The sequence below is a fragment of the Saccostrea echinata genome, unplaced genomic scaffold (assembly GCF_033153115.1).
Source record: "Saccostrea echinata isolate AGI-Se365-2 ecotype Australia unplaced genomic scaffold, CSIRO_AGI_Sech_v1 ptg000003l, whole genome shotgun sequence".
NCBI classification, from domain to species: domain Eukaryota; kingdom Metazoa; phylum Mollusca; class Bivalvia; order Ostreida; family Ostreidae; genus Saccostrea; species Saccostrea echinata.
Window position 1 is genome coordinate 10,376,612 of NW_026889752.1, and position 16,031 is coordinate 10,392,642.

Consider the following 16,031-nt stretch of genomic DNA (forward strand, 5'->3'; position numbering starts at 1 on the left):
AGACGCAGTTGTATACTTTGAAGAATTGTGAAGTACTTATTTATTCATATACTGATCTGGGAAGAAACTTTACAGTATCTCAATAAAATTACTAATACGATTTAAAAATCCCTATGACCATTTAGTTTCATGGACCGATGTTTTACCAGTTTATGGTAAGGAACATTAGCATATATACACCGGAAAAACTACACCAAAATCAGATTCGATGAGTCACATTACATGTCAAAAATCTAAATACAGAGAAAATCATTATGATAACGATATTATTAAACAATTTTTGTTGACATATTCGAAAGTGGAAGATAACAAGAAGAAATGTGTCATACTCTTAGCTACAGACACAGTGTGGAAAATGGTCAAGTAGCCTGTTAGACGATATCAATTGTATCTGAGATTTAAAGCTTTTACATGAGTGCACTTTATCACATAGTTTTGCGGGATAAAATACGATCAGTTTTCTGTATTTTTAAAAAGTGTATTATACAATATAATCTCGTTGAGTGGCTTTCTCGAAAAAAATCATTATCAATGAAAGCAGTTTTACTCTCCATTTAATAATTTAAGGAATTTATTTAATAGTTACCCAAGTTATGCCGTATAACCTGGGGCAGTTTACGCTTTACAAACCTCGAAGCTGTTTATAAAAAAAGTGTTAATTGTTCCAAACCAGATTATACCAGTATAACTTGGGTAGCTATTAAATTTATTTCCTTATGACTTTATTTTCTATCATTAAGAGTAGTCAAAAAGACAATTTATCTTTTAAAAATATCTTCAAATTATACATATTTAAAATGTAACGTCAAACGGATTGATAACACAGGTTATACGAAATAAACTATTTTTTTTATCCACTCAAATGATGCGTTACAACCAAAATTAAATTATTTCATGGGAAATTTTCAAACAAAAAATGTTATTATGTTACAATACATTCCTATATTTGCAAAATATTTAATAATTCTTACTGAATTCTTTCTCTATGCCTTATGTATATTTTTTTTTTCAGGTTATTATTTCTCTACATGTGTTCGTCTTTTTTTTTTTTTTTTTTTTTTTTTTTTTTTTTTTTTTTTTTTTTACACTTTGACAGGTGTCTATTTCTTCAGCGATGATTTTTTTTTTCATTTAGTAAATGGGGAATCCAAAGACAAAAAAAATGGACACTTTGAAATATTTAGGTCATATTTCAAGAGACAATGATAACTTAATGCTTATCATCAATTATTTTAAAATAATTTACATTTGAAATGTAGGAATTTAATTTTTTCCCAATTTTTGCAACATTTTCATTTTCTACTTAATTAAATTATAAAAAGATAGTAATCCAGTATGAAGCCTCCATCTAATAAATTCAGTTTACTTATTTTAATTTTGATAGTTTTTTTTATTTTTTTTATTTTTTTTTTTTTTAAAATTAAATAATGGTCGTCATGTTTTAGATGACCACCTATGTATGATGTGACCTGTAAATCGCTGTCAATAATTAACATTATTTTTTTTTAAATTCATTACAACGGAGATACATTGAGAGAATTAATTTTTATTTTCATTTATGCTTTTTAAGAAGTCAATTGTAAGCTGTTGCTTCTGAAATAAAAATTCTTTGGATTATAATAAAGTCTTTTTTATTTTGTACTGTTTTTCTTTAATTACTTGATATTTGTTTCCAACCTTACTGAAATGAACAATTAATATACAATTTATAGATTAAAAAACATTGCCGTGATATCATTCCTTTGTTCTTTCAGTTTATATACCATTGGTAGGCCGATATTAAAGGGCCGTCTGATATTAAGTGTAATATCAGACTGTCTCAGTACTGATACCCTTCAAAACTAATAGAAAAAAGTCATTAATCAGCAAACAGCAAAGTGTAATAATACATACACAATAATTACTTTAAACAGATAATGTTTTGATAATTTAGAATTGAGAATGAAAACTTAAACATACAATTAAATCGAATTTACAATTCATTAAACCTGAAATCTTTATTCAGTAAATTGTCAATTAGAAATTTATATACCTTCAGCCTCTGCCTTATTTTCTATTTTCAGTTTAAATCAGGGTTCACATCTACATTTCTTTTCCATTCCTAAAATAAAATATGAAAATAACGAACATTAATCAATCAGCATTCGATAGATTGTTTTTGCTGACAATGCAAGGTCATTGTATCGACCATAGACTTTAAACGAGACTGTTGATATCCTTGTTTCATCAACCTGTTTGTCAATAGCTTGCCTCGTTTTAGAAATTGTTCGTACGTGGAGCATGCTCTTGGTGTCGAATCAACTGGGAGATATAAACCCCATATGCAGGTGACAAGGATATATTGCTACATAAATAAGGGAAGATGACGATGGAAAAGTTGAAGTCATCACGTTTATTGTTAGATAATTATCAACGTCTTTTTTCTAGTAAAATATCCAAATATGAAACAGATGTGTCAGACTCTGTGGTTTCTTTTATATCAAGTTCACTGGGATATATCGAGTCGACATATGAATGGAAGTAACTATTATTAATTGAAAATACGTCGTCGATATATCTAAATGTCGAGTTGAAGGCCACAGCAAGTGTCCTCTTTTTCTCAAGTATTAGTTTTTGAATAAACTCTGCTTCATATGAATACAAAAAATGTCTACTAATAACGGGCGCAGCTGGTTGTTGGAAGACTTGATCCCCAAAAACTACATAGATATTATCAATCAGAAACTCAAGCATCTTTTTAATATCTACTTCAGAGTACTTATGTGTACAATCAGAATGTTTTTTACAAAATATTTTTGCAAATGACAAATGACAAGGTAAATAAATTAACGAGATCCATTTTTGTTGAAAAAACAGCTGTCTACCTTGTCAAAAAGATTGGATTTTTATTTATCGTGGGGAATTGTTGTATAAAGTGTTGTAAAGTCGCACGTTTTGACGTTATTGATTTCGGTAAAATTTTGTGATTTCAAATTTTCTCAAAGTTCCTTGGAATTTTAAGTATCCACATCTGATTAACACCACTTCATGAATGTTCTGTTGTTCAGTACTCTTGAAGTTTCTCTTTCATTACTGTTAGTATTTTAGTGAGGAGTGAAGAAATAGGCTTGGTAGAACATTGAATGTAACCCGCTATGCATCTTTGTTTATAATGATTTTTATGTAGTTCAGAAATCCGGTATAGATATGGTAATTCAAATCAGTTTGGTTGTTGGGAATATTAAAAATATTTAAAACTGACATATGATTTTGAAAACTTTCCTCCTTAGAAAGGGAGCTATAGGTATAAGTTGGATTTCCACCTGCAGAATTAAATCCCATTTCCTCTAAAATACAATTTGAATAATGAGTCTTACAAACAAAGACCATGTTGTTACCTGCTTTGTCAGAGTACATACTAATCATGTTATCTATTTAATCATTTTTCACTTGTGAATTATTAAAGACAGAAGGATGAATGGTTTTCATATTGCTCCTCAATCGCTTAATGCGAGATTTCAACATCCATCTGATGCTTTTAATCCATTCTGACAAAAGTGTCAAGGTCGGGGTTTTTTTTCATGTTTGGCCCATCTCCCGGCGTAATCTTCCACAGAATTCATAATATTTATAAAATTTTGATGGCAGTTGAAAGAATATTATTCACTATATTATCCTTATCATCTTAATCCAATAATTTGCTTTAAACTCTGTGCGTGTTTTAGGTGAAGAATTTTTTACCCCCACTCTCATTCCAAACAACTTCCAAAAACTGCATTTATATTGCTGATTATATAAAGACTACTGAGCAGTTTTCATTCAAGCCTGCATTCTTGAAAGAATTGCTACGATTCGTCAATTCTTAAAATATCGGACTGTCCAACGTCCCTCATCAAATGAAGTTTAAAGGGCAATGCGTTTTAAGTACGATATATGCCGAATATGTTTGTATGAAAATAAAATATCAGACATTTTTTGGTCTCAAGGTTTGGTCTTAAACTGTCTGATTTTTTTTCATGCAGGACTGTAGTCGGCATACCGGGTATACTCATTATATATGTAGATTCGAATTAATGTCACTGCAATTTACGTGGCGATCTTATTACTTTATGATTTTAAAAACACTGTCATAAGTCTGAACACATGCTGTCTCTCAACAGAGAACAACTCTGATTAAGTGTTTAAGGTTAATACTTAAGGTCTGATGACACGTTCCTAAAATATCTAATTTCTCTTCGTAAAATATCATAAAATATTCATAATTGTCATTCTCTTGTGATTTCGAAATTGTTTCCAAAATGTACCAAAAATTGTAATAGTGGCAATTCAAAAGATTATCAAAAGGATTATATATAGGAAACACCAATGTCTGGTATCTTGCACAAATGTCTGGTAAGGTACCTCAATTTTTTTTTTTTTGTGAGGAAACTTGTCAAAGTAGCAATACTTTAATGACAAAAAGGAAAAATTATATATTATTGAGGAACGTGTCATCTGACCTTAAACAAGAACTAATCTATCTATAATATTGCACATAGAAAATAATGAAGATAAAGTCGACCATACCACCGTCATCCCCATTCTGTCCGTAACTTTTTCATTCCATAAATGATATGATGAGAAAATTTGATGGTCGGAGGGGCATGTTTAAAAACCATTTTTAACCTAAATTTAAAAAAAGAAGAAGAAGAAGAGTTGTTATTGTATTATCTGTACAAATTAAGTGAGTTGTGAGCTAAGTGCACTGTACTTGGGTGTAGTTCGTTTTTATCCCTTAATATCATTGATTTATATATGTTCTATTCATTAAAATCTAAGTAGGATTAAAAATATGAATATTAATACATCCTGGGTTTTCTCCAATATATAGCCTTGAACTTGCATTCGAAACATATAATGTGCGGGATCTATAAACACGTCAACACATTGATCTACACAACGTCTTCTTTCGACATAGGTAAGTGTGCACCTTTATACATGTATGTTTCTTATATAAGAATTGAAATACAGGTCATTTAAAAGATTTAAAACATTTATGATCAATCATACGCCGTAAACACTGGCGTTATGTCTATGCCTCTTTGTTTACTTACTTGTGCTAATATATCTATTTATATCTTTCTCTTTTAAACATCGTAAATTCTGACTAAAACGTTGTACAACTTATAAAATGCACATATTTAATGCAGGCCCCAAAGAACTGGGGACACGAGGCCGTGCGTCAGTCCCCAGAATTTTGCCTGTACGTACTAAACAATAGAATACAATGCTAATTTATGGATGTTATTTTTCATTTCAATTAGAACACCTGATAGATTTTCTATCAAGGAATTTCTGTGCGGCTGTGGGCCGTGCTCCCCTAGCTGAAACTGCCTAAAATGAAATTTGAACTCTATGAATGATAAGTATCTATATTATTCCGATTCATTGGCATCATTTTGGATACTAGGTCATAAAGTACATGTATTTATAAAACTATGTCACTTCCTGTTTCACTACGTATGAATGTGTTTACATGAAGGGAGGTAATCGTTCATGCAAATTTAAAAGTACCATCTAGGGTAAATAATTGTGAATTATGTATTAGAATTTTATGGATATCAAAAGGCGTTAATATCTCTATTTTTTCTACTTTTCTTAAAGTCCAAAGAGGAATTATTTGTGATAACATTTATTTATCTTTCTTGTAAAAAATTAAATAGCAAATTTTGATTGTCAATCTTGGTAACAATAGTCACGGCCTAGTGTAAACTAAAATTAATACATGTACAAGTAATGTTGTCTTAGCAAGGTTCAGTATTGCACGTTCTTATCACTGAAACATGGTTTAATTTTTGAGCAAGTAAAATTAATGTGTGTTGTGGAATACTACTTTCGATATATGTGATATGTTTTGCTTCTGTCTCTTTTTAGATGTATTTTTATTTTCATTGCGGATATATTTGGACACAGCGAATTTTATAAATGAAATAAAGAGATAACAAACAGTAATCAAGCTCAAAAATCCATTGAAACAATACAAATCGGGAGCAGAGCAAACACGGACCTCAAAAAAAAATATCAGAGGTGGGATTGCTATTCGTTTTCAGAAGGATTAACATATTTACATGAAATAATTATCAGTAAATGTTATGCAGTATGAAAAGGAAGGAAATAATTATTGATCTTTATATTGTTGTATTAAGCTGATACTTCTTGTGTTTTACGGAAGAAGTGACTCAGTTCCGTTTTCAACAGCAACTTATTAAATGCTATCCCAGCTTCAACGTAAAACTTTTAGGGCAATTTCTTCTCAACACTTCCTACAAATCTAAGTGCCAGAAGAAATTTAACAGCATATAAAGCAGGAAAGTTTGTTCTCGTTAAATCAAATTTTGTTTTGTTCCGTGTAGGACTTAACAACTCCCTGCTTATAGATACATGCTTTAGATCAAAATGTCTTGTGATAACTAAAATCTGGTAAAAACCGAAAGTTTTCAAGACGATTTTTTCCTTCTCAGAGAGTAAATAATATAAGCATGCATTTGGTTTCCTCCGGAAACATGTCTATATAATGGGAAAATTATATTGTATGTTGCCTTACTCCACTTAAGTAGCAGTATCATATATATTGTAAACATTTCTATTTGCTGAGAAAGAAATACATTTCTTAAAGTTTAACGCCTCCTGAGTAAATAAAGTGGTTTCTTTCATTAAGTGAAGTCTGTAGGGGGATTTTATCCAAGAATGGATTCTACATATGTGAATTAGCTTTGAGCATCACAAACGCTTTAAATACCTCAGTAACTTATCTTACTTATTATTTCCTTGAAGAATTTTGCTTTTGTTTTCGAAATCATGCAAAAATTGCAGATCGTATGAAAGTAGGTCAGTTATAATTTTTAAAAAATTTCGAACATATCCAATCTTAATTTACCATTTAATTTTCATTTCATTTTCGGGTTTGTCTATATTTTTCATCCGTGCCTTTCTACGTTAATATTTCCTGAAAATAAAGTTTAAAGTCTAAGTGATGTGATCTTAAAATGATTTGTGAACGAAATAAATAACAAAAACATGTGTCCTTTGTAATTTATTAAATATCTACGAATTTGAGTACAATTATAAAAAAAATATATTAAACATTTGAGTTGTTTAAAAAGAATAATAAGTATTCCAAAAATTTAATTGAGCAATACTGTCAACACACAAGAATTTTAATGCCTTGTAAATTATCAATTTCCTAGGGATAATTTCTTTTAAAATTAAAGTCTCATATCAAAAAGGCAGTTTCCGAATGTGCATTTCTGAAATTGGTAGTAGGCAACATGTAAACGTGTAAGATAAGATTTATTGGGGCCAATTTGGGACCCTTCAGGGCATATAAGTGAAAAATAACATACATAAGAAGAAATGCAAAATTGATGGCAGCAACATGTCGACATGGAAAAAAAATAAAAATATAATGAATAAATGACATGTAAATAAATATACGTGTATATGACAGGGGCCTTATTTCATATCACATAGCAGAAAAAAAGAAGTCGAAAATTGAATTTTTGAGGACTTTATTTACATCATTTGGTTACTGTTTGTGAACCCATGGTCTCAGAAATTTCTCTTATTGTTAAAGTTTTAGATATATGAGCACTAAAAGATTTTCAATTAAATTTTTTTCCAATAAATCTGTAAAATATTATTTTTTAAGCTGGTAGGTGACAATTTCAAGTACTTTAAGTACCTCTCGTAACAAAAGAGTACAATGTACAAGTATCTTCCCCCTGCCACTCCTACATGTATTTATCCTGAAAGGAAATTCATATCACAGAATAATTATTCTTCTTCATATCAAGCACGCTGTTTTGTTCATGCTGTACGAATCTCTCATCATCTCTTTTCTGTAAACAAATGAAAGTCATCATATGTGTTTCATTTTGCAGAGAGATAACAACTGTACTTCCGAATTTGTACAAATTGCAAATAGAAAGCCAGAATTGCTCGCTTTGTTCCAAATGGTGACGGATTTTTCATTGAAATTATGACAGCTGAACACACCAAACTAAACAACGGTTTTGCCACGATCTCATGGAAATGAATGATGTATTTGTCGGACGAGTGGAATGTACTGAAAATCTTAAAGCAGCTTGGAATCATGGTCAGAACAGAATTTTCGGAATTTATGGTCCCAAGAGTGTCGGCAAAACGAGATATGTGGAAAATTTTCTTCGAATTCTGGCATCTGATAAAAATTCTAAAGTGAAAGCACTCGCTCTTGATTTTCATTTCATTAAAAGTTATAAAGTGTACGTTGAAACTGTTGCTGGATGTTTAAGCATAGAGGACTGTGAAGCTTGTTCACATACAAATTGCAGATGCATACGAAAGATAATTAAGACTCTGAAAGACAGTGAGGATGTTTACATTTTTCACCATGACCATCAAGAAGAAGCCAAGTCTAAACCAGACTCGAATGGAAACCTTACAGATTCAACAAACCAAACCCTCTGGGATCAAATATATGTAGAGGTCGTCAAACCACTGCTTACAGAATGCTGCAACTTTTATCTGATTATCTCTTCCACAGACGAATTTCGTTTTGCAGAGTTTTGGAGGGTATTCTGGATGCAGAGGATTCCTGCTTTGACGGAAAGTGAGTCGTTGGAACTATTAAATGATGTATGGCCCTCCTGTACAGAGGAAACGAAGTCGTGTCGACAATTAGTCATACTATGTGACGGTATACCACCAGCTATTATCAATGCAGGTAATATTTTTCACAAGGAAAATTTTTACAGCACAATTTTTTTATTGATTTATGCATCTCTTTACCTTTACTATCAATAAAACAGTGCCAGAAAAGATGTACATTTACCCAGATGTTAGTTTTTGTAAATGTAATTATATCTAACTTTTACGTTAACACATCCATATATAATGAATATGTTTTAGGTCTGTTGATGAAGGATAATGTGATATCTGTTGATGAGGTTATACAGTTAATGGTAAAACAGATCATTGAGGTACTGAGCGATGAATTCCTTCCTCATCCAGAGAGGATAAGTAAGTTTTTTCTTGAAAATTACTGAATATTTCTGCTACATAACTATAGAAACATTGATTTCCCTTCAGTAGGATTTTTTTTTTAAAAAATGGACATTTTCAAAACTATTCTTCAAATACAGAATTGAATTATTTTTTAGATTTGTACTTAGTTTCTTGTTTCTTTTAGACACACAGTTGCAAAATCGATGGAAACATCTTAGCGAAGAACAGAGTGACAACTTAGTAAAGACTCTTGTTATTATCAAGTACACAAGCCAATCGACGATAGCAGCAAATGCAAAACTATTAAGTAAGAATCTGTTATACATGATGCATGTGTAAATCGAGAAGTTATGTTACGAGAGTGATAAAGTCCTCTTAAAATTAAAGCTGACCTATATTTTAGTCAATTTTTAAAACTCTACATAATTACATGTATATGTACTTGGGATTTTTTTTTTGATATTTGTGTTTTATGTGGAATAAAGTGTTTGTCCTTTTAGTGGAACACTTACGATGAATAATTTAAGTAAGGGCAAAAAAGATCTTTAAAAAAGCTTCGAGTTTTGGAAATATAGTTTACATATTACATATCTCCCTGCTAGAATATAAAAACCTTGCGGAATACAAATTCCACCACCTGCTTCCTCTGTTAAGAAGAAATTTGCTGTCGTACAACAAAGAGAAGGAGACTGTTTCCCCTTGTCCCCTGATTCAGCACATCTTAGAGGCTGTGAATTACATCAAAGCAGGTATAGCTAACATGGTCATTAATTTATGAAAGTACATGTACTACATGAACCAAATTCACATTATCACTATGCATTAAAAAAAAGTTACATGTATGTTGTCAATCAGATTTTATTTAGATTCCATTTTTTTTTAATTTTACAAACATGTAAGGATCATCAGAATAGATGGTTTCGTACTTTTATTCAAATGTTTTTAAAGTGATGTGGTCTTGACTTTGCTTATATTCCGAAAGAAAAAAATATTTGGCATAGAAGGGTATTTTTCCATTCCTAAATTGTGATGATTCTGAAAAGAAAGTACAAAAATTTCTTTTTAAAAAAGGGAAATTAAGTTTATTTATATAGTGAATTAGAATGATAACACAAAAGACAGTAATATATGATTTAAAACATGTTTCACACAAAACAAAAGCGTCATCGCCAAACATGTTTACCTATTGGTCGACAAACTAAATCATTTGGATGTGGAGTTTTTTGATAATGAATATTAATGAAAAAGCTTTGTTAATCCTTGTAATAAGCATCAAATTGAGTAATACTAGTTTTGAGAAAGTATGTTTTTTTTTTTTCAAACTAAACCCCATATTCTACTTATATCACATTTTTAAAAATATGCAAAATTACGGACCATATCAATTTACATGCTTTGTTATTGTGAATTGAAAATATTACTTGCCTTATCTCAATTTGAATCTAGATGAAATAAGAGAAGAACTTCAAGAACAAATCAAAGCCATATTGGAGCCACGACCCCAAAATGGAGCAAGTAGTTGCCTTTCTGATTGTGAAACATCGTCTCTTTGTTCAAATTCTGTTGACTTGCCAAACAATCCTTGTGCATGCCCTCAAAATTATTTTGCTGTAGGAGATCGAGCTAAACAGTGTGCTTTTCAGAACAACATCTATCAAGAACCCTCCATTGAAAATTTGAGGAGCAGAGGACAACTCAATGGTTCTTTCAAAACCCCGGTGGAGAATGACAACTTTGAAAAACCACCAATTAAATCTTTTGGTGGAATCCAACTTCAAGAGATGGGATTGGACGACTCTGACAGTAATTCAGAAAGCAGAAAAAATTCTCTCGTTACAAATTTGAACCGAAGATCTCTGGAGAAAGACAAAATTTATGAGTGCAAGGACATATTAAACACAAGATTTTCTTTAAATCCTGAACACAAGTGTTTAGACATCATGCAATCTCAGCTAAATCATAGTAAGAAAAATAATCATGAGACTTGTCTAACGTTTCCTCAAGAGAATGAAGAAAATTATCAATCAGCTGATGATAATACATCCCTTTCTTCAGAACATTCAGAGGAATTGATTTCTCGTGGTCCCAATGTATCTCAGTCGGGTAAATCCCAGAAAAACTCTTCGATTGATAATTCAAATCTTGGTCCTGCTGTTACATTATCATGTGAATATGAAACAAGAATGACAGAAAAACCTGATGATTCTTCAGCCTTGCCATTTTCTGAAAAACCTACTCAAAATCTCCAAAAGCAACACACTGACCAGTGTCCAGATGTAACTTTATCCGGCGTAGGAAGCATCCCCTTGGACAGATCTGGAATTCAACTATCCTCGTCATACTCTAGTGAAAATACTCAAGATTGTTTAAGATCTGGTGCTGAAAAAGGCCATGAGGTAACTATATCAGGTATAGCAGCCAGTTGCGTTGAAAAGCCTGTTAATAATTCACCAAACGTTCGCAAGGACAATAAAGACCAAGGCCCGTATGTGACAATATCTGGTGTATATCAGACGATAAATTCCGAAAATAAAATCCTCATCAAAGACCTTCGTGAACTTACTGTTTCAAAGTCAGAAGAGAGAGAAGCCAATATCCAAGGACAGACAGTTCCAAGGATTGTTCCAAAATCTCCGGTTCAAGTTTCTGAAGAAGCTGACGGTGTTAATTGTACAATTGTAAAAGATGGCTTCCCTTATCCTCTTGGTCATTTATACACAACGGCAGTCATTAATGAAACTGGCATACCTTCAAAGAATGTTCCTTCCAACTTTTCGGGGGTTTCAAACCTCAGAGAGGGTTCAACTAATATAAATAATATGGGTTTTATCACAAATGAGGCGTCACCTTCCCTGGAAACAGTTCCCCAGCCTTGTGTGCCATCTTCTTTAAACAATCAGAAATCCAATAGTCAGAATCCTTCAAGTACAATAGAAACTTCAAAGTTTTGTCAAAGCACAAAAGAAGCAACTGGAATTCCTTGTAAAATGGAAACTGAGAAGCTTTCAGGTTTGCGTCATCGACCGCAAAATCATTCAAGAACTTTACATGAAAACATTAAACCAAAAGACTCCCAAGGTTCGCAATCGACCATATCTTTTTCAGAATCAAACGTCGATGTCCACAACGGTAATGCACCTCAAACTCTTATGACCAGTGGCAATACCACGCATAGGGTACATGAAAATTTGTCTTATGGAGAATCTATGGCAAATCGTGGTGCGATAGGATCTACTGGAAATGAGAATCCTTATTGTAGAGTTAACAGAGACCATGCTTCTTATTCATCAATTGTTACATCCCTAGGTTCTTCTTTATTCTCGAATGTTACCAAAGTTGTGGATATTTACAACAGTTTGGAATGATAAAGAAATTGCCATATATAAAAACGATCTTAAGGTGTTCAAACTTTTCACACTGTCTTTATTGGTGCCTTTATGAAATCGTCGTTGTTATTTGCTTTTACTTTTGTATACTTATTTTGATCTCATCTTAACTTTGCATATTTTAAAGAAATTGCACCACTGTAAATGGCATTTTTTTCTTCCGTCAAAAGTTTTGGTAATTTAAATTATTATATGTTATCATATGACATATATGTATATTACAGTGTTTGTTTTAAATGTGTATCAGTATTAATTTATTTCTATCTATAGATGATTATAGGAAATGTTCGCCTTAATGTTATACAGAAGTATTAACTGTCAGTCAAAGTCAGAACAATTTTTTATTCTCTTTGCTGAATGCTTAGCTTAGTTGGAACTGTGCATGTATATTTTTATGACAAAGTTTTCTACAAAGACCTGTTTTTGTTGTTTTTTATGTACAATTATGAACGCCACAAAAACTTTTTTCATTAAAACCAGTGAAAAACTATTACAAATATTTTGTTCTCGGGAAGATAATTTGCCTGATATTGGCCAGAAAAATATCAAATGTCGAAAACGTGTCTAACATTACTTCGATCTTTTAGTCTTTTGTTGAAGAATAGGATTTTTTTAGTATCAGTGATCAGAAATGGCTGAAAATAGATAAAAGTGATATTAAATTTGAATAATTGCATAAAAAGGTTTTAAATTGGTTTTAAGAACACCCCCACCCCCACCCCCCAAGCTATCCAAAAAAAGTTTTTAAGACTTTGACACATTAAAATCAGGGGGGAGAACCGATGGGGAAATGTGTTTGCACGCTTTTGTGCTGAGTTTAAAATCTATTGGAAACCAGAATGCAGTTTAAAAAATCATTTTTTATCAGACGGACAATCATGTCAAAAATGTGGATTTTATACAGAGGATACTGAACATTACATGAAATGTCCATCATATATTGTTCAAAGAAATTTACTGGTAAAAAAATTAAATGATATAGATGTTGTTTTTGAACTCGACACTGTTAAGAGGCAAAAGTCAATATTCCTATCAAACAAACTAAAATATTTTTATATATGTACATGAATTTATAAAATCTACTAAGAGACTTAGTTGAGTACACTATAATATTAAATACTCTGTTGAATGTATATATATATTTTTTTTACAATATTTATATTAAAGCCGGAACAGTATGTAAATAATTTGTATACATTTAGCGGGTTATCATATTTTTTTTATGATACTGATGAATAATACTTGATTATGAATCTTTATTTTCTATTATTAGCAAGTTTATTACCATGTTCAAGTATTATTTATTCAATGTCTGTGTCTTGACCTATTATACAAGGTGAGGGTGTGCATAGGCTTTGCTTGTTGCCCAATCTTTATTGAATTACTCAATAAAATATGTTTAAATCAAATCAATGCAGTTATTTCTGTTTTGTAATAATTTAGCCTGCACAATACATTGAGACAAAAAAATTAAATACATCTGCGTCTTTTATAGAAGTAATACAATTTTTTTTTATATAACAAGGCGTATATCAATGAGAATGGTCAAGATTCTGGGACCCGTTTTTTAAAAGAACTTGCGATTAAGACCAACAATAAAAATGTTTCAAACATCTTGCCTATACCTAATATTTACATTAAAATTGCTGCTGTCGAAAAATATCTTTCCGAAGTCTGAAAAGAATAGATTATATACATACCTTTTCAAATAAGTGTAAAGAAGAAAATAATTGGGAATAAACAATTTTTTTGGGGGGGGGGGGGTTCTCAGTCTTTAGTTCTTTTGTTAATGGGTCCCAGGTCTTTATGTACACGGTGGGAGTTTTTACACGATTCAAAATGAAATTCCCCTGATATGTAATAATAAAACAATGATATCGTATCACATTATATCAATTATCGGTTTATAAATACAGTGTAATTCTTATCTATGTATAATTCTTATAGATAATATATTGATACTAATTTATCACAACAGATCTTATTTGATTTGAACATAATTTATTGTATGATTAACATACAAAAGGATTGGATACAAGTTCTTTCAACTTAATAGATCCTCTCCTTATTATACAAACAATAAATACAGTATGATCATGATGATTGTCATAACAAATAAATTGAAATAACTTACAAAAAATTATGTTATACATGTAAAATATATGAAAATTATAAAGACACATACTCCGAGTAATCTACCAGAGCTCTAATGTTACATATACACTGATTACAATGTTTATTGAACAAGGAGCTTTCATGTTTGCCCCAAAAATTAAAATGTTCATTCTACATATACATATTGAAATCAAAGACACTGTTTTGAATTAGAATCTATCTGATTCTTGAATAAATTTCTGGACACTACAGAATATCTCATTTAAGGGAGATAACTCAAGCAGGTACTACATAAATGTGCATAAAAATACTATTTTGAACTAATGCCGATAGTCCTTCGCCATTTTGTGTGGTAAGGCTAAATATATGGAATATTTATGGCTGCAAATGTGTTCATTAATGATATATGGTGTTGCTCTTTCTCAACGAGACAAAGAATGTCAAACCAATCGATGACCATCAAAATAAAACAAACCAAAACTAACTTGACAAACAAATTACCAACAGCATTCAAACTTTAACCTAAATCTTCTACCCTATGTTAATTATTTATGTTCACGGGCCTTTGGATCGCTTAAATCCGACTTTAAAAAAATTGGGGTGTATAAAAAAGATAAAGGTATGGAACTCCTTACAAAGGGTACCAACTTTCGCTACATGTAATAAAATACTTTTAAATCGAATGCTCTTAAGTTTTACTTTCTATTCATATCTATTCATATACATGTATAATCAATCTACATTAATACCAAAGTTCATTCCGAAATTCCATGTATTTCCCGAGATTTAGTGAAATCAATTCCAAAATTGACCTACTTTTTTTTACTCGACATTAGCTTAGGCCCTGGTTATTCACATGTATACAGACGGTGCTTGAACTGCAGCGAACAGCTGCATAGTATTTGCAAAATCTTTCAACATTTTAAAGTTGATTTTTTACTCCAGATCGTAAGGTTAAGTCAGTAATAATTCCTTTCGCGAAAAAAAAAAATTAGAAAACGTTTGCTTCAACAACTTCACAGGCATGTTGTTTATTACTGTAAAAAGAACTATGATTTAACGAAATTTTCCCGGAATGTACAATATACCTTTTGATTTTTTTAAATTATGTTGTTGGTAACTTAGTAAGACCATTATGATCAAATCAGATAAAATTTTGTAGAGCCTGAGTGCTAAAAAGCAATTGTTCACAAAGTATAGAATAAATTCCGGGAAGAATTCGTCCCGTCGTTCCCGCTTTACATTTAGTGCAACTATTCAGAGGCCCAAGCTAATGTCGAGTACAAGGTTAGCTTTTTAAAAAAAGCTGAGAGTCAGCCACTGGAATATAGAAAGTTTCTTTCATGCTTTGTGATGGTATATGACTTGTTTATTCATCATGTTGTGATTCTTAAAAGTCATTGTAATCTACATTAAATTCGCCTAGAATCGTTTTCTTATTTGGAACACAATGTTGTACATAATAAATAATAAAGCATGGAATAAATTTTAGTTAGACTACATCGTGATCATTATGATGACCTCCAA

General features: G+C 31.2%; 1 protein-coding gene across 2 annotated transcripts in view; it reads left to right on the forward strand.

Annotated features, from left to right (window-relative positions):
* LOC133178565 (uncharacterized) overlaps window positions 1-12,546 on the forward strand; it is a 43,792-nt gene extending 31,246 nt beyond the window's left edge. Inside the window, exons 1-6 of one of the 2 annotated variants that reach the window (XM_061313277.1) lie at window positions 4,871-4,936; window positions 7,899-8,722; window positions 8,908-9,018; window positions 9,188-9,310; window positions 9,606-9,752; window positions 10,450-12,546. In XM_061313277.1, the coding sequence (XP_061169261.1) occupies window positions 8,044-8,722; window positions 8,908-9,018; window positions 9,188-9,310; window positions 9,606-9,752; window positions 10,450-12,368 (2,979 nt within the window). In that variant the 5' untranslated portion in view covers window positions 4,871-4,936; window positions 7,899-8,043 and the 3' untranslated portion in view covers window positions 12,369-12,546. Of the gene's footprint in view, window positions 1-4,870; window positions 4,937-7,898; window positions 8,723-8,907; window positions 9,019-9,187; window positions 9,311-9,605; window positions 9,753-10,449 lie in introns of those variants that run through there. The other variant, XM_061313278.1, reaches the window with a different exon arrangement.
* The last annotated feature ends 3,485 nt before the right edge of the window (window positions 12,547-16,031 follow it).